Source organism: Dromiciops gliroides, chromosome 5, assembly GCF_019393635.1.
Source record: "Dromiciops gliroides isolate mDroGli1 chromosome 5, mDroGli1.pri, whole genome shotgun sequence".
NCBI classification, from domain to species: Eukaryota; Metazoa; Chordata; class Mammalia; order Microbiotheria; family Microbiotheriidae; genus Dromiciops; species Dromiciops gliroides.
Genome location: NC_057865.1, coordinates 56,831,186 through 56,858,716, shown reverse-complemented (window position 1 = coordinate 56,858,716; position 27,531 = coordinate 56,831,186). Strand labels below are relative to the sequence as shown.

The following is a 27,531-nucleotide window of genomic DNA, read 5'->3' as shown; positions in this document are numbered from 1 at the left end:
TTGTTCCTCTGGTATGTTGTAGAGAGGATTCTTATTTAGTTAATGGCTTATTAGATAGCCTCTGAGACTCCACTAACTCTCAGATTCAGTGACATATAGCTAAAAATGGTGTATGACTCAGAATCAGAGTCAGATTGCTTTGCCTGAAATGTCATTTTTCCGCAAACCATCTCCCTAATCCTGGGAACTCTTAAGCATTCACCGCTCCCCGATCCAGCACAAAATGGATATGATGGGAGGTCAGTGCATCTTAAAGGTTCCATAGAGGAGTGGGAAACAATACTGAAGGTTCCAACAGTGCCTAAAGAGAGAGTCTCAGTTCATTTGTAGGTAAAATGGGCATCATTGTGGGCAGCTAGGTGGCACAGTGGATAAAGCACCGGCCCTGGATTCCGGACTCCCTGAGTTCAAATCCGGCCTCAGATACTTGACACTTAACTAGCTGTGTGACCCTGGGCAAGTCACTTAACCCTCATTGCCCTGGAGAAAAAAAGGGGGGGGCATCATCTCCTCCCAGTTTTAGAAGGTACATGCTGTATCAAACTAGTAATAACATTTGCAAAAATATTTCTCTCATTCAAAATATTTTAAAATGAAACATGATGATAAGTTAAATGAAAATGAAGTATTGGTAAGAAAAATTCTGATGTAGATAATGGAACACTTTTCAAAGAAAATATTCCAAAAAAAACCCCTTCTAATGTAGAAATTTATATATATATCCCTAGATAGTGGTTTTTGCTTTCCTAAAACAGGTGCTGGTTCTTTAACCTAATGACTCTTTGAAGCTAAGTTTTATGGACTTGCTTTTATTTTCAAAGATGTGTCAATTAAATTGTTATATACTGACTTCTGTATGACCAACCAAGAAAAGCTCATTCCTTTTTCATCTCCACTGAGGGCCTGGAACAAGACTTTACATAGTGAGCACTCAGCAAATGTTATTATTAAATTAAAATGAATTTAAATTGGCTATCAAATTTATAATTCCTGTTTCCCTAATACCATTGACTTGGGGTTGTTGTCCCCCTGAGTGAAAGTTCCCTGATTCTCAAAAGCCCCAAACTCTACCCATAATTCTTGTATCCATGCAGCTCAATTCTACCACTCCCCAGGACATCACTGCCTCCCCCCGCCATGTTTGCTTGCCTGCCTACCCCTCCCTCCCTCTCTCTCTCTCTCTCTCTCTCTCTCTCTCTCTCTCTCTCTCTCTCTTTCACATGCATGCATGCGTGCGTGCACACACGCGCACACGCACACACACACGCACGCACACACACACACACACACATACATTGTATCCTCTAGAATTTCCACATAATCTTTCCCTTCACCCTCAATCTCTTCTTTTCAGTCACTTTCCAATTTCTTATGATCAAGGAAAGTTGGGTCTCTGCAGAAGACATTGCTCTACTGGCTAAACCCTCTCCCTGATGCTCATAGCAAGTATATAGACATAAGAGGCTGGCAAGAGGAGTTAGAATATTTTTCTTTTTCTCAGCCTCCAAACTGGCTTATTATATATCTGCTGCCATTCTGCCTTCCCCATGGAATAAGAACTTCCTAGGACTTTGAGCTGGGCATTTTTTTCTTCTCTATACATATAATCTCTTGCACTTCTCATCATCTGCCTAGTATCAGCTCTTCACCTTTCTATAGAGATGTCTCCCATATCTAAATTTCCATCCCTAATCTCTCTCCTGAGCTCTAGTCACTCTCTGGCAAAGATTTCCAAGTTAAGTATCTCAAACTGAGTATGTCCAAACTGAAACTCATTATCTTCCACTTACATGCCTGCTTTTCCTCCAAACTTCCTTATTCCTATTGATGGCAACCCAGTCTGCCCAGGCTTCTAAAATCACAGCTTCAGAATAGTCCTACATTCATCTCTCTCCACTCCCAGAGCTATCAATTGCCAAATTTTACTGATTATCCCTCCATAACATTTCTCTTATCTCATCTCTTTTTCATATATCCAATAGTTGTAAGCCCTCATCCCTCACACCAGTACTACTATAATAGGCTAATAGTTCTCTCTTCCCAATCATCCTTAACTCATCCTTCACAAAGCTACCACAATAATCTTAAGGCCCTTTACAGTCTGGTTTCCAGCAATTTTTTCCATTCCCATTTAGGAATGTTCCACTTGAGTATGCCACAGTGACCAGATTCAGAGCTAGGAAAATCTGGGATCAAGTCTTGACTCTGACATATACTAACTGTATGATCTTGGGCAAGTAATTTAACCTATCAGAGATTCAATTTTCTAAAACTCTAGGTTGTAAGAAGGAGCTGGCCTGCATTTGCAGATATTTCATTATAAAGGAGTTCTCTGTACTCCAGAGTCTATACCAATGAAATAATGGTGTCAGTCCCTATTCTCTTTGCAAACTTTATGTTCCATAAAAACTGGACTATAAGCTACTCTCCAACCTTAAGAATCCATTTCCTACCTCCAAACCTTTGACTCTATATGTTTTCTAGTCCTACAACAAACTCTCTTCTCATCTCCACCCTTCAAAAAATGTGTCTTCCTTCAAGGTCCAATTCAGGTGCTACCTTCTCTATAGAGAACTATTCCTCCCAGTTTTTCTTTTTATACTTTTCCTTGTACTATATTTACTGATGTACATGATCTACTTCTCTGGATAGAATTTAAGCTCATTGGGCATGAAAAAAACATCATATCTTAATCATCAGCAGTGTCTTGCATGCAGGAGACATTTCATAAATGTTAGTTGTTTACAGAATCATATAGCATCAGGTTATTTTTACTCCATCCTTAGCCTTTTTCTCCTGCTTTAAGAATTATTTTTAAGATGCCATTTAGAGAGGGGCAGCTAGGTGGTGCAGTGGATAAAGCACCAGCCATGGATTCAGGAGGACCTAAGTTCAAATCTGGTCTCAGACACTTGACAATTACTAGCTGTGTGACACTGGGCAAGTCACTTAATCCTCATTGCCCCTCCAAAAAACAAAAAAACAAAAAAACAAAAACAAAATAGATGCCACTTAGAGAATTCATTAATTGCACTCTGATTATCTCCATATAGTTGCCTGCTTCGCAGTTTTCCTATAGCTTTATTGGGATATTTCTTCTACTTTCTTACTGACCAAAACTCTTATTACCATTTCATTAAGTGAACTTCTAGTAAAGAAGCAATTTTCAGCAAGATACTCTCAAAAGAAAAGACATAGAGATATTAAAAATATACTTTAAATTTTATCTGGACTCTTCTCATTCTCTAGTTTCTTCCTTACAGGGAATATAGTGAACATTAAAAATGCCAAGGGTATCCTTGGGAAATAAACATATATAACATAATATCTGACCTGGAATTCACCCACAAACATAAACAGATGCCTTTGCCAGTGTTTTTCAGTGCCAGAGATATTACTAACCCATTATGTCAACAATGAAGCATCCAAGACACACTGAACTTTGCCTCGCACAGTCAGCAAAAGTATCATCTGTTTTGACTCATGATGTGGATACCTGTTGGATAGAACTAGATAAAGACCAAAAGGCTTCCCTTAATTACCAGGAATGATCAAATTGTGTTGACTTAGAATTACTACAATTCTGGGATAGTTATAAGAGAGTTTGAATTTTATATATAAGGTTTCTCTCCTTTTTTTTTTCCTACTCCACATGTGATAGAATTCCGTGAAAATAAAGAAAATGGTTCTAGTAACAGGAAGTGCTTATGATTAAGCCTAATTCCCCTTCTAACCAATAAATAAGAACAAATACACTTAATAAAGTAACACAACAACAAAAGAATGTAAAAAGCATTCTTATGGGGGAAAATAATCATCCAGGAAAAATATAGCAGAAGAATTGACAAATTTAGTAAGCAAGGAAAAACATTAAAATGAAAGAGAAAAGTAGGACTTTGAAAGTTTGGGGGAGGAGATAACAATATACCATCACCACACCAGAATTAAAAATAAGTCTATTATATGAATTTCCAGAATGTTTAATAAACCCAGTAAGATAAACAGTGACTGGAAGATAGCAAGTGCCCCTAATAAATATTTTTGAATGACATAAAGATTTGTTACCTTGTATCTAAAGGTACAGGTGAAATCAGTGAAGAAATAGAAAAGGAACTTGGAACAATCAGTTTAAAATCTTAATAAATCAATGAAATGGAATAAACCAAATGGAAAAGAAAAATACAAAAATAGATGACAAGATAATCAAATAGCAATGGAAGCCTAGAGAGCACTACAAATCAAAGTGTCTGAGAATTATTAACCTCCCAAAAATGTAATTAATGAGTGTGAATTCCTGATTTCAAGAAATCATATAATAAAATTTCCAGGTAATATTGAAAATAGGGCTAAGTGAAAAATTATAGAATCCACAAGACACTAACAGAAATCAATCTAAGATTTAAGCTTCATAGAAATGTATTTTGATCAGAAAAATCTATCCCAAATTGCAAATATTTTATTTAGAAAATTCAAGAGCACAAACAAAACCAAAATGATGATGATGATAAAACATTCATATATTAGGTCCTTCTGAGCACAAACTAAACCTACAAAATATTAGTACCTCTAAATGTTGCTAACACAACAAAACAATAACAACAAACCAGTAAAATGGATTGAAAAGGACCATTAACATAGCAAGAAAATAAATACATGGTAGTTTAATATTCCCAAATGTATACATAATTTACATACAAAAGTAAAGTATGTGTTCTTATAAAAATAAGGAAAAACAAAATAATAAAGAGATGTTCAATATTCATAACTTAACATAGTCATACAATAGTTAAAAATAATTCAAATTAATGCATAATTTAAGGCTATGTTGAAACAACATCAAGATAGCTTATTGAATTAGGTAAATTAGTCATTTTGTACTTCAACAATAATACGATTCCTAGATAAAGCTAAACAAGTTTAAAAAGCAATATGAGGAAATATATCATAGATTCCATGTGATATTACAAAGCAACAATTATCATATTATCTGGGAAAATAGAGAATTAATTTGATGGAACGGAATTTATGAGATATTTAATGCCAAACACATAGCATATTTGATATACTCAAAACAAAATAGTGAGAGAAGAATGGGGAATGCAGAATGGGGCAACTTATATCACATGAAGAAGCATAAAAGATTTATTATAGTAAAGGGAAAGAATGAAGGTAATGAGCATTGTTTCAACCTTACTCTCATCAGATTTGGTTCAAAGAAGTAATAACATACACACTCAATTGGGTAAAGAAATCTATCTTACCCTATAAGGAAGTAGGAAGGGAAGGGGAAAGAGGAGGGTTGCAGATAGAGGTTAGATTGAGGAAAGTGGTGGTCAGAAGCAAAACACTGGTGAGGAGAGACAGGGGAAAGGAGAGAGAGAGAGAGAGAGAGAGAGAGAGAGAGAGAGAGAGAGAGAGAGAGAGAGAGAGAGAGAGAGAGAGAGAGAGATATAAAGAGGGGGAAAATTGGACAGATGGAAATACAACTGTATTTTCACATTAATCATAATTTCACAGTAATTGTAACTGTGAATGTGAATGGGATGGACTCTCCCATAAACAGAAGCACAGACAGAGTTGATTAAAAAACAGAATCCGGGGCAGCTAGGTGGCACAGTGGATAGAGCACTGGCCCTGGAGTCAGGAGTACCTGAGTTCAAGTCCAGCCTCAGACACTTGACACTTACTAGCTGTGTGACCCTGGGAAAGTCACTTAACCCCAATTGCCTAACTAAAAAAAAAAACAGAATCCTATAATATGTTGTTTATAAGAAACACATTTGAAGCAGAGAGTCACACACAGAGTAAAGGTAAAAGCTGGAACAGAATATATTATGCTTCACCTGGATTTTTAAAAACAGCAGGTGCAGCAATCTGGATCTCAGACAAAGCAAAAGCAAAAATTGAATTAAAAGAGATATGGAAGGAAACTACATGATGCTAAAAATATACCATAAACAATATTAATAATAAACATATATACACCAAGTGGGACAGCCTCCCAAATTCTTAGGGGAGAAGTGAAGTAAGTTACAGGAATAGACAGTAAAATATACTAGTGAGTGACCTCAACCTCTCCCTCTCAGAACTAGATAAAGCAAAAGCAAAAAAAGAGAAATAAAAATAAACAAGAAAGAAGTTAGGGAGGTGAATAGAATTTAAGAAAAGTTAGATATGATAGACCTCTGGAGAAAATTAAGTGGAGATAGAAAGGAATATATATTTTTTCTCAGCAATACATGACACCTACATAAAAAACTGACCATGTATTAGGGCATAAAAACCTCACATTCAAATAAATACAGAAAGGTAGAAATATTAAATGCATTATTTTCAGATCATAATGCAATAAAATATTTATGTAATAAAGGGCCATGGGAAGACAGATTAAAAATAATTGGGCACCTAAGTGGAACAGTAGATAGAGCACCAGCCCTGGCATCAGGAGGACTTGGGTTCAAATCTGGCCTCAGACACTTAACACTTATTAGCTGTGTGACCCTGGGCAAGTCTCTTGACCCCAATCGCCTCACCAAAAAAAAAAAAAAAAAAAGGAAACTAAATAATCTAATCCTAAAGAATGAATGGGTCAAACAACAAATCATAAAAACAATCAATAATTATATCAAAGAGAATGACAATAATGAGAAAAAATTCCAAAATTTATGTGATGCAGCCAAAGCAGTAGTTAGGGGAAATTTTGTATCTCTAAATGATTACATGCATACTATAGAGAAAGAGCAGATTAATGAAGTGGGCAGGCAATTTAAAAAGTTAGAAAAAAGAACCAATTAAAATCCCTAATTAAACATCAATTTAGAAATTCTGAAAATCAAAGGAGAGATTAAGAAAATTAAAGTAAGAAAACTATTGAACTAATAAATAAAATTAAGTGGGTTTATGAAAAATAAATAAAATAAACTTTTGATTAATCTGATTTTTTAAAAAGGAAAGAAGAAAACCAAATTACCAGTATCAAAAATGAAAAGGTAAATTCACTACCAATTAAGAAGAAATTACGGGGCAGCTAGGTGGTTCAGTAGATAGAGCACTGGCCCTGGAATGAGGAGGACCTGAGTTCAAATCTGGCCTCAGACACTTGACACTTACTAGCTGTGTGACCCTGGGCAAATCACTTAACCCCAATTGCCTCACTAAAAAAACAAAAACAAGAAGAAATTACAGTAATAATTAGGCATTCTTTTGCCCATCTGTATGACAATAAATCTGACAATCTAAATGAAATAGATGAATATCTACAAAAATACAAATTGCCTAGATTAACAGAAAAGGAAATAAAATATTTAAATAAACCCACTTTAGAAAAAGAAATTGAGCAAGTGAAGAAATGAACCCCCAAGAAAAAATCTCCAGGGATAGATGGATTTATAAGTGAATTCTACCAAACATCTAAAGAATAATTAATTCCAATACTATATTAACTATATGGTAAAATAGGAAAAAAACAAGTCCTACCAAATTCCTTTTATAATACAAATATGGTGCTGATACCTAAACCAGGAAGAGCTAAAACAGAGAAAGAAAATTATAGACAAGTTCCCCTAATGAATATTGATGCAAAAAATATAAATACATAAAATATTAGCAAAGAGATTAGAGCAATTTATCATGAGGATAATGCATTATGACCAAGTGGGATTTATACCAGGAATGCATGGATGACTCAATATTTGAAAAAATATCAGCATAATTGACCATATAAATAACAAAAACAATAGAAAACACATGATTGTCTCAATAGATTCAGAAAAAGCTTTTGACACAATATAGCACCTATTCCTATTAAAAACGTGAGAGAGCATAAGAATAAATAGAACTTTCCTTAAAGTTACAAGTAGTATATATCTAAAACCATCAGCAAGCATTATCAGTAATGGGGATAAGCTAGAAGCCTTGACAATAAGATCAAGGGTGAAACAAGAATATCCATTATCACCACTATTATTCAATATTAGACTAGAGATGTTAGCTATAGCAATAAGAGAAGAAAAAGAATTGAATGAATTAGAATAGGCAGTGAGGAAACAAAATTATCATTCTTTGCAGAAGATATTATTTTATACTTAGGGAATCCTAGGAAATAAACTAAAAAACTACTTGAAATAATTAAAAACTTTAGTATAGTCATAGGATATAAAATAATATCTCATAAATCATCAGCATTCCTATATATTACTAACAAAGCTCAGCAGTAAGAGATGGAGAGAGATAATCCATTTTAAAAAAACCTGTAGATGATACAAAATATTTGAAAGTCTACTTGCCAAGACAAACCCAAGAACTATATGAATACTATCATAAAACACTTTTTACACAAGTAAAGTCAGATCTATACAATTAGAAAAATATCAGTTGGTCATGGCTAGGCAGAGCTAATATAATAACAATGATGATTCTACCTAAATTAATTTATTTATTCAGTGTCATACAAATCAAACTACCAAAAATTTGTTTTATACTTAGAAAAAATAACAAAATTCATGTGAAAAAACAAAAGGTTAAGAATATCAAGGGATTTAGTGAAAAACTGCTAAAGAAGGTGGCCTAGCTGTATCAGATCTAACACTATATTATAAAGAAGCAATCATCAAAACTATTTGGCACTAACAAATAGAGTGGTGGATTAGTGGAAGAGAGTAGGTAGAAAAGACATAGTAGTAAATGGCTACAGTAATCTACTATTTGATAAACCCAAAAACTCCAGCTTCTGAGAAAAGAGCTCATTATTTGACAAAAACTGCTGGGAAAACTGGAAAATAGTATAGCAAAAACTAGTCATAGACCAAAATCTCACACCATATACCAAGTTAGTCAAAATGGGTACATAATTTAAACATAAAGGGTGATACCCTAAGTAAATTGGGAGAGCAAGGAATAGTTTACCTATCAAATCTATGGAAAAGGGAAGAATTTTTTACAAAATAAGAGAAAAAATCATGAAATGCAAAATGGAAAATTTTGATTACACTAAATTAGAAATGTTTCATAAAAACAATATCAATGCAACCAAGATTAGAAGAAAAGCATAAAGGTGGGAAACAATTTTTTTCAGCAAGCGTTTCTGATAAAGGCCTCATTTCTCAAACATATAGAGAACTAAATCAAATTTACTAAAAAACAAGCCATTCCCCAATTAATAAATGTTCAACAGATTTGAACAATTTTCAGATGAAGAAATCTAAGTTCTCTATAGTCATATGCTCTAAATCACTATTGATTAGAAAAATGCAAATTAAAACACTCTAAGGTACCATCTCACACCTATCAGATTGGCTAATATGACAGAAAAGGAAAATGATAAGTGTTGAAGAAGAGGTGGGAAAATTTGGATACTAATACATTGTTGGTGAAGTTATAAACTGTTTCAAACAATCTGGAGAGCAGTTTGGAACTATACCCAATGGGCAATCAAACTTTTCATACCCTTTGATGCACTAATACCACTACTAGATCTGTATTCAAAAAAATATTTTTTTTAAAAAAGGAAAATAACCTACCCTTTCAAAAATATTTTTAGAAGTCTTTTTGTGTTGGCAAAGAATTAGAAATTGAGGGGATGCCCATAAAGTGAGGAATGGCTGAACAAGTTGTGGTATATGAATATAATGGAATACTATTGTACTGTAAGAAATGATGGGCATAAAGATTTCAGAAAAACCTGGAAAGACTTACATGAACTGGTGCTGAGTGTGATGAGCAGAACCAGGAGAATATTGTACACAGTAACAGCAACATTGTACAATAATCAACTATGAATTGACTTAGCTATTCTCAGCAATGTAATTATCCAAGACAATTCCAAAGCATTCATGACAGAAAATGCTATCCATATCCAGTGATAGAACTATGAAGGCTGAATGGCTATCAAAGCATACAATCTTCTTTTTTCCCCCTTTTTCTTTTCTTTTGGTCTATTTCTTCCTTCACAACATAAATAACATGGAAAGGTTTTACAAAATTGCACATATATAACCTATGTCAAAATGCTTATTGCCTTGAAGAGGGGGTGGTGAGAGGAAAAAGGAGAAAATTTGGAGCTCAGATTTTTATAAATAAACATTAAAATTGTCTTTACAGGCAATTAGGAAAAAGTAAATACTATGTTATAATTATTTGGAAAGGAACGGGTTATATATAATAATTTCTGTGGAAAGTGAATTGGTAAAAGGTATGTTTTGACATATCTAATGCTATACACCACAATAAATTCCAAATGAATAAATCATCTCAATATAAAAATTAAAAAACAGTAGGTAATAATCATTCAAAACTGTTATTCACAGGAAATATGTTAATTATGTCAATCATGTTTCAAAATTGTTTTTACACAAATAAAGACAATTCTCCTAGAAAATTAAAAGATTAAAAATGTTTAGAAAATTAACATGTCTACAGAATTTTTAAAAACTATATCATTTTTAAAACTAAGTTAATATCTTAAAACCATCAAATAAATATATTTTATATGATCCCAATTTTAGAACTAATAGTGAACAAAAGTCAAGTCCAAGCCTCTGACATTATAGGCAATGAAACTGACATCTTGAGAGGTTAAAGAATTCCCCAAGAACACTCAGATAACAAGTAGCAGGGTTTATATTCAAGTCTCAGTCATCTAACATCAAATTCTGTTTATTTTTGTTTTGTTTTCTGTTCTGCGTTGTTCATGCTGAAAGGGATGATGAAAACACATTATTTAATAGAATTCTGTGAAGAAAGAACACTAAGTGCTAGTAGAGCCATAAATAGGTTCCAATATTTTGGGAAGCGATATAGCATTATATGGTTATATAGTAACATAATTTAGAAAATAGTATATACTTTTTGATACAAAAATCCCAATACTAGGTTTATACCTCCAAGGAGGTTATTGACAGACAGAAAAGTAATATTTGAGCAAAGATATTTACATGAACACTATTTGTTATAGCAAAAAGCTAGAAGCAAACTATGTTTTCAAAAACTAGAATGATTGAATGGTGTTGTATGAATGTAATGTAATATAATTTTGCCTTAAAGTTAAAAGGATATGAAGAATTTCAAGAAACTGAGAAGACATATGAATGATGCAGAATAAAGAAAGCAGATCTGAAAGAATGATACATAAATTGACTAATAATATGCAAATGAAGATAGCATGAAAAGAACCCAGAAAATCAAGGGAAACATGATATATGGGATTGGTATCACCCTCTTAAAATTAAAGCATATGGTCTTCCTCTTTTTAAACAGCTTATAAATTGTAGAAATATGTAGCTACATGTACAATCAGCTTTAATAACTCCTGTGTTGTTTTTCTCAACCATCTTAAGAATATTTGGGTTTTTTTTTAATTTCTGCATTTGTGTTTTGTTTTCCTATTTGTCATTTCTCTTACTGTCATCTATTAATTAATAGAAAATATTTAAAATGAAAAAAATCAACTTAACTTTAACTGGACACAAAATCCATTGTAAAAGTACAGATAGAACATAAGCAAGATTTAGAGAACAAGGAACTCCTTAAGGTAAGGGATGGCAGAAGAGAGGGATTAAGTGGAGAAAGGATAAATTCACCAGGTCTCAGAGCAGCAACAAACTCTATCTAGGCAGCCCATTCCTTAAACAGATCAATGAGCCAGAAAGAGCTCCTCTCCTACTGGTTGTGATTCTATTCAGTTCAGTAAAATAGCACCTTTCTCTTACACTCAGCTGATAGCTAACCTGACACTCATCTTACCCTCAATAATAAATGAATTCAATATCCCATGATCCTTCAATTGCCCCTTCCATTTAGGATAATACTTCACAACACCCTCATACCAAAAAAGAACTAAGTTCAAAATAAAATTTAGCAATTAAAAAGACTTGCACTTGACAATTTAAGACACAGACTAGGCTTATATTTGTAATATTTTTCTGTAGCTCTGTATTTCTTGGTCCAGAACTAGGAGTTTATTGAGAATTGGAATTCCCAATGAAGAAACTCCTACCAATGCAATTTGTTACCTACTCTGAAATTTATAGTTTTGGAGAAGTGCCTGGGGCACTGAGATTGTAAGTTACTCTGGGTTACATAGTCAGTATGTGCCAAAGGTCAAATTTAACCCAGATCTTCCAGACTCTAAGACTTATTTCCCATTCCACAGACCACAGTGCTTGTCTATAGTCATACCCACTTACATTTAGAAGCACAAATTTCTTGATGGCCTTAGGATTCAATTTACAGTGGGATTAATCTGGAAAAATGGAAGACTGTAACATTTTTCCTTTCAAATTTGTGATTTAACATGAGTCTATGACGTAAATTGGATCTTAGTCATGAATTATTGCATTGTGATTAAGAAACAGTTCACAGAACTTTTTATATCTGAAATAGAACAATTAGAATGAGGAAAGGGACTCAACGTTTTAGGTGTCATGGACACCTTTTATAGTATGACAAAGACAATGGATCCCTTTTCAAAACTGTGTTGTTGTTTTTTGTTGTTTTGGCAGGGCAATGAGGGTTAAGTGACTTGCCTAGGGTCACACAGCTAGTAAGTGTCAAGTGTCTGAGGCTGGATTTGAACTTAGGTCCTCCTGAATCTAAGGCCAGTGCTTTATCCACTGCGCCGCCTAGCTGCCCCTGAAACTGTTTTTAAACATACAAAACGTAGAGAGTTACAAAGGAAACCATTTTGAAATAGAGCTATCAGTTTCTTTTAAAAGTAGGCTTAAGGACATCAAGTGAAGAAACTTTGAATCAAAACAACAAAAAGGATAAGACACTGCAAAAGCAGGATAAAGACAGAAGGAACTGAAGAAAAATATCAGGTAAGTATATTTTAACATGTGCATCAAATTGTCTCCATTTTGTTCATTAACCATGCCCCATGTGGTAAATATTTTCTTCTTTCCTAACAGGACAATAGACACAATGAAGTTATTTAAAATGCTTCTTTTTTATTGTGGCTACAGCTGAAGCTAAGTTCTACAGGTTACTAGAATTGTTATATTTAATGTTTCATAATTACCAACTAGTTCAAAACTCATTTTCTATAGATATACATATGTATATATACAGACAGAAAAATGCTCGAGTCTAGACTCTGGATGCATTGTCCCTCACTTTCCAATACAGAGCTCAGGAAGGGCCCAATTCTATGCCAATCCTTTATCTCTCTCTATTGTGGTTCTCCTTTTGTTACTTCCTAAATCAATTCCACCCATTCAAAAATTTCTTGACCTCCTGACTCATACATACATGCAAGGGCCAGAATTCCTTATCACCATTTCAAAGGTACTTGATCGCCAGTGACAAAACAAGATATTGATTCACTCTAAATAGCTTAGGCACATTGATAATTAATAATATTACACACACCTCTATCTGATTTCTCCCAGGAGTCTCAACTTTTATACTAGCCTACACTGAAACTTTTTCTTAAAACTGTAGTTTGTTGCTGACAGAAAAACATTTAAATAATCCTTGGCCCTGTAAGAATATGATAAAAAGTAAAGGATACCAAGGATATTAAATAAATAATTAGAATAAGTAATTTTAAAGTATTGTTAACTTTATTTTGTTTGCCCAAAGCAGGGAGTCTAACTACTTGGTCTCAACAAGAACAAGAATGTTTTAATATTCTTTTGTGGGTTTTTTTGGTTTTTTGGTTTTTTTTAGTGAGGCAATTGGGGTATAGTGACTTGCTCAGGGTCACACAGCTAGTAAGTGTTAAGTGTCTGAGGCCGGATTTGAACTCAGGTACTCCTGACTCCAGGGCCAGTGCTTTATCCACTGTGCCACCTAGCTGCCCCTTAACATTCTTTTGACAACATTATTATTATTATAACATCCTAACTAGTAACTTGGGATTCCATTGGTTTACTGAGAATAAGGAGTTCTAGACAAAGTATAGAGAGGACTTCATTCCTTTCTCATTTTTTTACCCCAAGTAAAGACAAATAGAAGGGAGCAAAATACCCAGAAAAATTACTACACCACCACGCCCCAGATGACAGGGCAAAGAAAAATAATCATAATGATCTGTATTTATATAGCATTTAAAATATATTATCTCCTCAAAACTCATTTTGTATTTCCAGTATCTAGTGTGCTGATAGAGATACAATAGAAACTTAATAAATGATTATTGGTTAATTGATTGATTCCCTTTCCACTTAGGAATTTCACTTTATTCTGTATCTCAGCCAACCAGCTAATAGGAAGGGGAAAATATTGCTGACCTCATATTTCATTCCACCTTCCACTCTTGAAATTACTTTGCATGTAAGGCCCTTGACAGGAAGAATTGTTGTATCTGCCTTTGTATTCCTAGAATTTATCAGAGTGCCTATCATATAATAAGTATTTAATTAATATTCATTGAATGAATGAAATGAATAGGATTGAGCTTAAAATTAGTTCTCAAAATTATTAAGCAGCTAGGTGGCATGAGAGAGCTAGGCTAGAGTATAGAAGATCTGATTTCAAATCTAGACTCAGACACATAATAGCTATGTGATCATGGGCAAGATACTTACTTTCCCTAAGTTTCCTCATTTGTAAAAAAGAGATAATAAAAGCATCTACCTCCCAAGATTTTATGTGGATCAGATGAGATATGTAAGGTGCTTAGCATATTGCCTAGCCAATAGTAAACATGGCATAATTATTAGTTTTTACTATTGTTATTGTTGCTGCTGCTGCTGCTGTTATTGTTACTAACTAATAATGGTCAGTCAGCCAATCAATTTGCATTTATTAATCACTTACTATGTACCAGGAACTGTTCTTATCTTCAGGGATACAAAGAAAGACAAAAACACTGTGTGTGTCTGCCTACAAGAAGCTCATAGTCAAATGGGGAGAGAATATATTAAAAAGTATGTACATGCAAGATATAGAGTCAAATGGGAGGTCATCTGACAGTGAACAGAATTAATAGTGAGTAGATCATCTAATCCTATGCCCTCCTTATACAAATGAGGAAGCTGGGGTCCACATAGGTCAAGCAACTTGACCAAGGTCACATAGGTAGTTGGGGTCAGAGCCAAAATTACAATCTAAGTCTTCTGGTTTCAAAACTTGCCCTCTTTTCTTTTTTTTTTCTTGGGGGGTGGAGGAAGCAATGAGGGTTAAGTGATTTGCCCAGAGTCACACAGTTAGTAAGTGTCAAGTGTCTGAGGCCAGATTTGAACTCAGGTCCTCCTGGATCCAGGACAAGTGCTTTATCCACTGTACCACCTAGGTGACCCATTGCCCTCTTTTCACTAACTCTTCCATTTCTTATTTCTGTGGCTTGATAATGATGAAATTTTTACTTTGTAAACTGAATATGATAAATTATGTAGGGGAGGGTGAAAACTGAGATACAAGTGGCACAAGGAAGGAATACTAAATGCTCCCATACACCTACACTAGCCTCTGCTCCACCAACTCCTCCAACCTCATCCAGTCCAATTAATCTAACTCCAGCTACCTTTACCTCTGTCCAGCTCGGTTGCAACTCAAAGTTAACTTGCTAGACAGAATCAGTAAATATTTCTAGGACTAAGTATTCAAACACAAGGCAATGTTTGGAGATGTCCTTGGGTCCACTGTGTTCCATGCAAATCCATCTCTGTCCCCTACATTTCACCTTGATTCTTCTTCCCTCCCACATTTGTGCCAATTGACTTATGCTTATCTACAATTTACTCCATCCTAGACCCCCTCACCTGTTACAAAGCACAACCACATAAATTACAAAGTCTTAAATTGTAAAAGAGGGACTGGCTCTTTCTGATAAAAGTCATTATCACCATTTCCTGGTGCTGATAACAAGTGCATTTTGGCTTTGATACATTTCTTTAGGCAGCAAGAGAAAAATGTTGCCATGGTTTCAACTTCATGCTTTGATCAAACATTCAACTTTTGTTCTTACCATTGATCTCTGAGGACCTTTGATGTCATCTGAAAAACCACAATGGATTTATTCAATGCTCTTTTTCCTTCACCCTGGATCAAAAGGTAGCATGACATTGGTCCTCTCCCCATTTGCCCTTCTACCTGACCTAAAGTGCCAAATCTCTACCATCCCTTCCAACATGACTTTGGCTTCACTCCATGACTTTCCTCAGCATTTCCACCTGGCTGAACATCAAACAGTAAGGTTTGGTACAGCTAAATCTGAAGAGTTACTGATGTTCAAACTATTGGCATTCAAGAAGAGGTCACATAGGTCAAGAAAAAGAACAAGAATGAAGGACATCTTAGGTTCAATGACACACAACCAGAAAAAAATGAACCAGATATATACACATTTGGTCTTTTCAATTTTTCCTCCAGCCTTCTCCTTTAACTGCCTCATCAGTTTCCCCATGGTGTCCTGAACTTCATGTGCAATTACTAAATACAAAATGACTTCCATTTACTGATATAACATCAACCAACCTATATTCATTATATATTATCCTTGTATCCAATATGACAGAACTTAAATTCTAGAGTATTATCTCATAGTAATTAATTGTAGATTGTTCATATCTAATAGGCATAGAGGCTAGGGAAAAAGTTTGTGAAGTTCATCAGATCAGAGACTTAGAGTTCATTTTAAAAATATACAAACTGAGGCTAAGAGAAGTTGTAAATTGCCCATTACACAGAAGTAAGTAGCAGAATCAGAATTCAAACTCAATATCCTTAACACCAAATACAATTTTTTTCCATTGTACCATAATGTTATTAAAAGTTTATGAGGGGGCAGCTAGGTAGCACAGTGGATAGAGCACTGGCCCTGGATTCAGGAGGACCTGAGTTCAAATTTGGCCTCAGACACTTAACACCCACTAGCAGTGCGACCCTGGGCAAGTCACTTAACCCCAATTGCCTCACCAAAAAAAAAAAAAAAAAAAAAAAAAAAGTTTATGAGCCAGGCACAGGTATGTGGTGCAGTGGATAAAGCACCGAACCTGAATTCAGGATGACCTGAGTTCAAATCTGTCCTCAGACCTTTGACACTTACTACCTGTGTGACCCTGGGCAAGTCACATAACCCTCATTGCCCTGCAAAAACAAAATAAAATAAAACAAAATTTAAAAAAATAATAAAAGTTTAAAAATTATATGATCACTTTAAGAGATACAGAAAAAGCTTTTAAAAAAGTTTATGAGCCATTCCTATCAGTTATTTCATTTTAGTATCCTGATTTTTTTCTATTCTGAAGTATAGACAAATCATAGTAAAGCAAAGAATGCCTACAGTAACTATACACTATGACCACATAACAAGTAGTAGTATGTATATCCACATATGATGATAATCCAACAATAGATTAGATTTTGCTGAGTAGAAGTTCAATATAAATTAGAATTATAAAATGGCTGCCTCTAGCATCTCACCCCCTTTTTAGCTTCCATTTGTTCATTGTCTTTCCCTGTGATATTATGTGCTTCTTGAGGTAAGGGGCTGTGTTTCCTTTATGTATTTTTATCCCCAGGGCTTAGAACAGTGATAACACATAGGAGATTCTTAATAAATATTTGCTGACCACTATTTACATGAGAGGATGAATTTAAGGAATTGGAAGGTTACCCAAGAAAAGACAAGGCTTCTGAGAATATGAGAAGTAAATTCTAGTATTATAAGTGCTGACAGAAAGAAGAGAAATTAGACTTCTACTTGACCAGTATAAAAAGTAAAGTTTAAAAATGACTATGAAGTATAAAACCAGGACCAAAGAATGGTCTGCAGACAGGTACTATTTGGTTCAATTTAAAAGAACGTGTTGGGGGCAGCTAGGTGGTGCAGTGGATAGAACACTGGCCCTGGAGTCAGGAGTGCCTGAGTTCAAATCAGGCCTCAGACACTTAACCCTTACTAGCTCTGTGACCCTGGGCAAGTCACTTAACCACAATTGCCTCACTAAAAAAAAAAAAGTGTTGTGATTATTAAAGAAATTCAAAAGGGGACTAGGCTGGCTCATAAGACAGTGAGTTCACCATGATTAGAAATCAGAAAATGGAGCTTGGATGATCACTTGTCAGAGGTGCTGGAGTTTGGATTATTGTTTAGTGGTTACCTGTTGGGGAATTAGTTGGCCTAGATGGCTGACCTCTAAAGTCCCTTCTATCTCTGACCAGCTGTTCTTTGTAGTAAATATTTGTTTTTAAGCAGATGACTATGTTCCTAAGGGAAGGAACTTCATTGCTTCATTGAATCTAAAAGTTACTCTTTCTCCTTACCTTATTATAATACAGTCCCACAGTCAGAACACTATCTGCCATAGAATAATAAAATTGAAGATGGCAACGTTTCCCATGGAAGTAGCACTTGGAGCTAGTAAGATAAGCACTTCTGGAAAATGTGCTGTTATTAGCTCCCACCCACATGTAGTGACCTGAAAAGAAAAGGAGAAAAAGGGGACATTTTATCAATTTAATTAATTTTTAAACAAAATTATTACATTAACATACTTTTTTGCAAATTGATACCAAAATAGAACCACTTTGTTTTAAAGGGTAGGAGATTCTAGAATGCTCCTCCAGCATATCATAACCTCTCGCTCCCCAAGTCCTTCCTGTTGTGTTAGTCCATCACCACTCTTCCAGCACCATTTTACTCCTTTCAAATCCTGACTTTAAAGTTAGCCATTGTAACAATGCACCATCCTCTAACCTTGATGCTTTACTCTATGTCTTTCATGCTATCATCAAACTTGGGCCACCCCTCCACCATCAACCTCCATTAATAGTGTCAAGGTATAGACTACTGTTGGAACAAGAGAAAGAATAATGCTGTCTATCCCACGCTACAAATTCATAGTATCTGATCTCCATTGGTCTTTCATGCCACATGCCAATCCTTCCATTCACTTGGCAAAGAGTATTGCTATGCATATCAATCAGCCTGGATGCCAAGAACTCACTCATCTTTACCTCTCTACTTCTCAAAATCTCTTTTGTGGCACCACCTAAATCCTCTTCCTTCCAGACTCAGAAGACAAGATGGGCCTCATCCTTGCCAAAGTTAACTCATCTCTTTGTGCCCTTGATCACATCATCACCCATTTCCCATCCAATACCCTCTAAGATCTTACTCTACTGAACATTTTTTTCTAAATTATTTATACTTCATCTCTCCCTCTTTGCTGATTATTTATTTTCCCTATCCTACAAAATCTTTCCCATGATACTGTTATCCTCTTGAATTATCATCTCCTTTCTTCTCTCAAAGGAAAGCTTTGGAAAAAATAATCTACATTCATTGGTGGTTGCTCTACTTCCTCACAGTCAGTCCTTTAGATTGAGTAATTTGGCTTCTATTCTGCCTCTCAAATGAAATATTTTTTCTCTATGATTATTTTAAGTCAGGCCTGTGATATCATTGGTTTTCAAAAATACCTATAAATGGAATTCCTTTTATCCATGATGTTAGCACATGCAGCTAGGTGGAGAGAGTGCTGGGCCTGGGATCAGGAAGACTCATCTTCCTGAGTTAATCCTGGCCTCAGACACTAGCTGTGTGACCCTGGTCAAGTCACTTAACCCTCTTTCCCTCAGTTTCCTCATCTGTAAAATGAAGCAGAGAAAGAGATGGCAAACCACTCCAGTGTATTTGCCAAGAAAACCCCAAGTGGAGTCACAAAGAGTCAGATATAACTGAAATGACTGAACAACATGATTAGCAACATGCAGTCGCTCAAAAGAAACATCTTGGGCATAGAGAAGTTGAGTGATACTTCCAGAATACAATGAGGTGGGCTCTCTAACCACTATGCCAGTCTATCTCTCAAGGTCAATAAAAACCCCATAATTTATTAATACAATGGTCCCTTTTTAGTGTTCAACCTTTTTGACATATCAAGTCACCCAGATCCCAAATACCCAGTTGAATCTCTCACTTTACCTCTAGGTCCATATTTTAAATTGTCTGTAAGTCTCATATGCATGTATACATAAATATATACATATACATTATATATGTATGAGTCTATCACATATGCACGTATATATCATATGTGTATCATGAATATAATATATCATGTATGTATTATATACCGTGTGTGTATATATATCTTATCCTATGAGACTGAAATTTAACTGAGCCCAAGTGTTGTCAGTATCCCTACTACCTAACCCAATGTCTTGCATATAGTCAGTTGATAAACATTTATCAAGCATTAACTCTGTACCAATTATTATGTAAAGCACTGGAGATAGATATAAAAAGAGGCAAAAGACATTCTCCCCTCCAGAAACTCAAAATTTAACAGGGAGAAAAGTATACAAATAGCTTTAAACAAACTATATACAGTAAAAAAATAGGAACTAATCTACCAGCTACCTAATCTTCCTAATTTCTAAAGATAAATTTTATTAAGAAAAAAGGAATTAAAATTACTAGAATCATTTTCCTATTAGAAAAATCTCCACTCTTTCCAGGTGTCCTCGTGCGAGTGACATCATCTTTAAACCCCACGTGGCAATTCCTGAAGCACTTTCAAGATGCCCAGGGAAGACAGGGCAACCTGGAAATCAAATTACTTCTTCAAGATCATTCAATTTGTGGATGATTACCCAAAATGCTTCATTGTGGGAGCAGACAATTTGGGCTCCAAGCAGATGCAGCAGATGTGGATGTCGTGTAGAAAGGCTGTAGTGTTTATGGGAAAAAACACCATGATGTGCAAAGCCATTTGTGGGCATCTTGAGAACAACCCTGCCCTAGAGAAACTGCTGCCTCATGTCTGGGGAAATATGGGTTTTGTGTTCACCAAGGAACACCTGACAGAGATCAGGGATATGCTTCTGGCCAATAAGGTGCCAGCTGCTGCCCATGCTGGTGCCATTGCCCCATGTGATGTCACCATGCCAGCCCAGAACACTGGTCTGGGGCCCAAGAAAACTTCCTTCTGCCAGGCACTGGGTATCACCACCAAGATTTCCAGGGGCACCATTGAAATCTTGAGTGATGTGCAGCTGATTAAGACTGGAGACAAAGTGGGTGCCAGTGAGGCCACCTTGTTGAACATGCTGAACATCTCCCCATTCTCCTTTGGGCTGATCATTCAGCAGGTGTTTGACAATGGCAGCATCTACAGCCCTGAAGTGCTGGACATCACGGAGGAGACTCTGCACCTTTGGTTCTTAGAAGGTGTCCTCAATGTTGCCAGCATCTGTCTGCAGATTGACTACCCAACTATTGCATCAGTCCCCCACTCCATCATCAATGGGTACAAGTGGGTCTTGGCTGTAGCTGTGGAAACTGACTACACATTCCCACTTGCTGAAAAGGTGAAGGCCTTCCTGACTGACCCTTCAGTTTTTGCTGTGGCTGCCCCTACAGGTGCTGCTCCAGCTGCTGCCACGCCAGCCAAGGTGGAAGCTAAGGAAGAGTCCAAGGAGTCTGATGAAGATATGGGATTTGGTCTGTTTGATTAGCCCATGGAAAACAACTATTTAGGCCAGTTTATTTGTGAAACAAAGAAATAAAAGTGCTCATTTCTCTGCAAAAAAAAAAAAAAGAAAGAAAAAAAAGAAAAATCTCCATCTCTCCAAGTTCCCCACCATCTATTTAGCAGCCTTTGATTTTCAGTTAGTCTCTAATCATTCTTCTTTTTGTTTTGGGGGATTTTAACTGAAATTTATATACTGCTTTCTCAGTAGGTTTTCAGTTGTTATTGTTGGGCATCCCTTTGATATAGGAACAACTTTGAGGTATATAACACATGAAATGCGAAAGGGGAAGAAGAAAGTGTGCTGCATTTCACAAAATAAACCAGGAGATGTAAGCTTTCCACAGTCCCATGCAACTTCAGTTGTAAGTTCTGTTTCATGGAACAAAACAGAGACTACCCACTGACTTTTCATCTAAGGTAGGAAACCATTTTGGAACTCTCTTGATCTGCCATATACCAGGATTCAATAGAGAATCGTTCAATCTTTCCACTAGAGGAGTTTTCAACTCTGTGTGTCAAAACTCAAAAGGCTTTCATAAATATCATTTCATGTTTTTTTGTTAACCAAGTACCTGGCAACTCTTCCTGTATTTATGAAAACAGTAAATGCATTATAGTAAATTTTTGTAAACTAGATAGCCTAATCAGTAAAAATGCTGCTACCACATGAATTTAATCTTTACAAGACTTTTAATTACTTTAGAAGAGAGATCAGAAATTGAGTCACTAGAAAGGTTTAAAACCTTGTTTTAATCACAAGTTTGTTGTAATATAGCATATGGTTATTTTATTGGTATTAGATTCCTCATTCAAATACTAAACTGATTTTTCCAAGGAAAATAAAGCATGTAAAGAACTAATTGAAATATAATGAAATCACTTCTGTATGTGTGATTCTCAGAAATCCAACTTCTGGCACAACAAGAATTCTGCATTAGTTTTTTCACCAAAAGAGGTCCTAGTCAAATTGAGGCAGCTAGGTGGCACAGTGGATAGAGCACCAGCCCTGGAGTCAGGAGTACCTGAGTTCAAATCCAGCCTCAGACACTTAACACTTACTAGCTGTGTGACCCTGGGCAAGTCACTTAACCCTAATTGCCTCACTTAAAAAAAATACAAAAGAAAAAAATTCAGGTCATACCATATTATGTCAAAATTCTTGAATGGATATCTTTCCAAAGTTTTCTATAAGACATTGAATTCAATTTAATTCAACAGAGATGTTTTTAAAATGTGTTGGTTTTGTTAGACACTGTGCAAGTCTATAGCATAAAAAGTGATACAAATGACCCAGTCCCTGAACACAGAAAACTTCTAATATAACAAAATGCGTAAGGGATGAGGATGACTGACAGTTTGGGGAAGAAATATTTACATGTATGCAAGTCATTAGAGTACAAGTTAAAATATAAGTATATTCACAAACAGAAAAGATAAATATGAAGTAACATGCTAGATTAGGGAACATAAAAATTGTTTCCAGCTCATGGGGATCAAGGAAAATTTTATAAATGAAGTGGTACTTGAAGCAGACTTTGAATATATAACAAAATATCAAAAGATACAAAAGAGATAGCAGACATTTTGTTTTATTTTAAACAATTGAAAAAATGTTACATTAATTTATATGTTGTCCTTCCCACTACTTCCTTCACTGAAGCAGGGAAGAAAGGAAGGAAGGAGGAAAGGAGGGGAAGGAGGAAGTTAGGAAGGAAGGAAGGAGAGGAGAGACAGAAAAAAAGAGAAGAAAAACAAAATTCTCAAATTACAAACATGTAGAGTCCAGCAAAGCAAATTTATGGACAATGCATTCCTGAAAATATGTCTCATTCTATATTTGAAGGCCATCACCTCTGGCGAGAGGCAGGTGGCCTGTTTCATCTTCAGTCCTCCAGATTCATAGTTTATCTTCACATTGATCAGAGACTCCCAATGTCTTTCTTTCATGTATATATATATATATATATATATATATATATATATATATATTGGCAGGGCAATGAGGATTAAGTGACTTGCCCAGGGTCACACAACTAGTAAGTGTTAAGTATCTGAGGCCGGATTTGAACTCAGATCCTCCTGAATCCAGGACTGGTGCTTTATCCACTACACCACCTAGCTGCCCCAATGTCTTTCAAAGTTGTTTTCCCTGCAATGTTATTTCATTGTCATTATACAAGGTTTTCTCTTAGTTCTATTTACTTCACTCTCTTGTACAGAGATCTTCCAAGTTCCCTATGAAACTGTCCATTTTATCATCTTTATGTTACAATAATATTTTATTATATACATATATCTAAATTTTTTTAGACATTACCCACTATATAGTCCCCTAATTTCTAATAGTTGGCTGCTTTGAAGAGAAGTTATCAATGTTTGCACATAGTAGTCCTTTTCCCACTTTCTAAGGTCTCTGGTAGAGATACCTAGCTTAGCACAGTGCCCTAGAGGCTCAGATAGAAGTCCCTTCACAAACTGTGTGCCTGGAAGATGCTGTCTAGGCCATCTAAGCTATGGGTGAGAGAAGGAAAAGGGACTACTGTAATTATCTGTTCCATAAGAACATTTCTGATCATTTCTGCAACATTTAGTCTGAAAAGGGTTTGAACAACTCCTTAACCTCTCCCAGGCTCTAAAATGGGCAATGATATATTTTCTTTAGTCCCTTCTCTTTGCAATGCTTCACTTTAGTCTTGCCAAAATTAAAGAGGTGAGGACGGCCTACTTTATGCTATAACTATTAAATGCATATGAAATCTACTTATCCCAAATTCCATTTTAACCCTATCAGATATTTTAGTATACAGATGAAACAAGAGTGATATCCTTTCACACATTTATGACTGAATGATAACAAGCACTCCAATATAATAGCTATATTCTTATGAGGCTGATCATTTGAAATTATCATTTAATTCACTGTGCTAGTCCATTCCTTTGAAGCCAGCAAAACTATAGGGTGCTCCCTTTGTTCGATATAAGATATAATTCTTGAGAGAAGGTAACAATGAGGCATAAAAGAAGACAGTTTATCTAGAAAAAAGAAAATGGTCAGAAAAGATTGAAAAGGGAGAACAAAGAAAAAAGAAACTAATAAAGCAGTGTTACTTAATGAATAGCAAGGAATAGTGGCAAAAAGTTTTCTAAAATGTAATGACAGAAGGCAAGACAATAACCCAGATTTATATCAAGTGAGGATAGAGCTGTTAGCCTGAGCTGGAATTTTGTACACAGACAAGTAAAGGAAAAGAAAATTAGGTGCTTAATACCTACACAGTTCGATCCACTAAAAACCACAGTTCAGAAAAGAAAAAAGTCAGGCCAACTTGAGATATTTATTTAGTCGCCTTTCAAGAAACCCAAACAAAGTATTCAGGAATAGCTATTGGCTATGGAAAGTTTCTTTTACTGAAATGAGAGGAGTAAAGGATGTAGAATAATTCCAGAGTAACAAATTCTTTTAATGTAGAAGATACAGTTTTAAAAGTTGTAACAAAATACTTTAAATTATTTCAGGCAATTTAAATTATATTAACCTACTCCAAATTTATTTATCAACAAATTCCACATAAAACCTGTTGAAGAATACTTTGGAAGTAAAGGTATAGTTTACTTCCATTTTAAGATCCAGAGGTGAGAACCAGGTACCAGTTTGAAATTCTACTCAAGGTGAGATAAGAGCTGTTTATAGAAACAAAAAAAAACTGCTTAATAGATATAAAGTTATGAAAGAAAAAAAAAAATCAGTGCCTCTGGTCATTGCATACAAGATTAAGAACAATATAGATTTAGAGAAAGCATGAAGAAGTAAATGAAATGAAACAGTTTACACAAAGTTACAAACAGAAAATGATCCATTTTGCAATCGAAATATGAAGACTTCTGATTTTGCATATGTGATGTTTAAAATCTATCACATATATAAGGAAATAGAGGGGCAGCTAGGTGGTGCAGTAGATAAAGCACCAGCCCTGGATTCAGGAGGACCTGAGTTCAAATCGAGCCTCAGACATTTGACACTTCTATGTGACCCTGGGCCAGTCACTTAACCCCCATTGCCCTGAGGGGGGAAAAAAAGGAAATAGAAGACCAGAAAGGTGAAAAGGCAACCTCTCCTCCAGCCCTCCCTCCCATGGTCACAGAGCTAATGTGGACACAAATCCATATCTTTTTGTCAAACCCAGTGTGCCTTTTTAATCATAGAACATATTAATTTTAATTCAACATTGTGAGAAATAATTATTAATAATTGATATTTTGGGGGACCCAGTGATTTCCCTTTCTTTCTCAAGCCCTTTCTCCCCCAACTCAAAGGAAAGGTCTTCTTGAGAGATTTCATCAAATATCATCTGGATCAAACCCAATCCAGCCCCAAGCTAACAAAAGGAACCTTGAGTGAGGACAGATTCTTTTATCTGGATAAGCTGAAGGATTTTACTAATGAGATTTGGTGTACATGAACCAGTTCTAGGTGGGAACCATTGTACTAAAATCAGCTTCGGTGGGGGTCTCTCCATTTTTCCCTGATGTCATCTTTACTTGAGTCACCATCCCCCACGTTATTTTAAGATAACCCACCTCCAAATCATGTCAATCAATTAGATATGAATGGTGCTAACCAATTAGGCTTGATTTTTCTGTGATGGGCCTCCTACAGTAGGAAGGGTGTAAGAACTAAAACCTGACTGGAAGGAAGGGGTCTTTGGTCTTAGAGAGATAACGATAGACCTCATTTTATTAATAACCCACTGGACATATTAATAAAATTATTAAATTGCCCAGATACATTGTCTCTCATATTTTTAATCATCACAACATATGTATATTATCTATGGAATGAAAGGCATTGCATATGCACTGGGGACAGAGAGATAAAAAGCAACACAGTCCCTACCCTTAAGGGGCAGCTAGATGGTGCCACCAGTTCCTAGAGCATTGAGCCTAGTGTCAGGAAGACCTGAGGACCTGAGTTCAAATCCAGCCTCAGATACTTCCTAGATGTCCCTTCACCTCTGTCTTCCTCAGTTTCCTCATCTGTAAAATAGGGATAATAATCGCACCTAAGCACAGTGTCTGGCACAAAGTAAGCTGTATATAAATGTTAGCTATGATTAGATAGTTTACTAAAATCTAATATACATATAAACAATGAAGTGTGACAAAAGGTAAAATCTTTTATGAGCAATAGAGGAACAAAATGTAATAAGAAAATACAAGCACAGAGATTGCTTCCAGGTAGGGAACTAGGAAAAGTTTTAGAAAGAGTAATCACTGACTTAGCCCTTGAAGGAAGAGTGATTTAAACAAGCAAGGAAGGAAGAGGAGTTTCATTCCGGAGAGAAAGAAAATCCTCCACAATGGCCCAGGAGCTGGAGGGGGTAGATTGAGATCAGGCACCAACAAACAGTCCCATTTGTGTAGAACACAGAGAGGACATGAAGAGAATGGGGTAAAATAAGCCTGGAAGCCAAGTTATGGCATGACAGCACTTTAAACACCAGGGGAAAAATAATTAACAAAAATGTTTGAGCAGGGGTGAAGCACAGTCAGACCTTGGCCATAAGAGGATGATTTTGGCAGCAGTGCCACAGCTTGGAGAAGGGAGAGAATGAAGCCTGGAGACCAACTGGGATGAAATAAGAACCTAAGTTAGGGCAGTAGCTGAGGAATCTACAGAAGGACATGAGGCAGAGAGAAATTATATAGATTTATAATTGACAAGACTTGGCAAGTGATTGAATGTAGTTGGTGAGGGAGAGGAAAATTACAGGGAGAGGATCAAAGTGAGCAGGAAATAAATGAAGAAGTTGCTAGTGGGATAGAAAGTGCACAGTGCTAGGGCAGCTAGGTTGCACAGTAGATAAAGCACCAGCCCTGGATTCAGAAGGACCTGAGTTCAACTCCGGCCTCAGACACTTGACACTAGTTGTGTGACCCTGGGCAAGGCACTTAACCCTCATTGCCCTGCAAAAAAATAAAAGTGCACAGTGCTGATAGGACATTCAAGTGGGCAGGTGCAGAGCAGAACTAGGGCTAGGAGGAGTTTGGGCAGTCAAGGCTGGAGATAGAGCTCTGTATATGGTTGGCAGTAGAAGCCATGAGAGAAGGT

The 27,531-nt window shown here is 35.7% G+C and overlaps 2 protein-coding genes across 2 annotated transcripts in view; one reads left to right on the top strand and one right to left on the bottom strand.

The window, feature by feature from the left end:
* MALRD1 (MAM and LDL receptor class A domain containing 1) overlaps nt 1-27,531 on the bottom strand; it is a 910,872-nt gene that overhangs the window by 784,914 nt on the left and 98,427 nt on the right. The window contains 1 exon segment of the mRNA XM_043967510.1: nt 18,208-18,362. Coding sequence (XP_043823445.1) covers nt 18,208-18,362 — 155 coding nt within the window.
* Nucleotides 20,470-21,405, top strand: LOC122729761 (60S acidic ribosomal protein P0-like). The gene has a single exon (XM_043968794.1). The coding sequence runs from the start codon at nt 20,470-20,472 to the stop codon at nt 21,403-21,405; it is 936 nt and encodes a 311-aa protein (XP_043824729.1).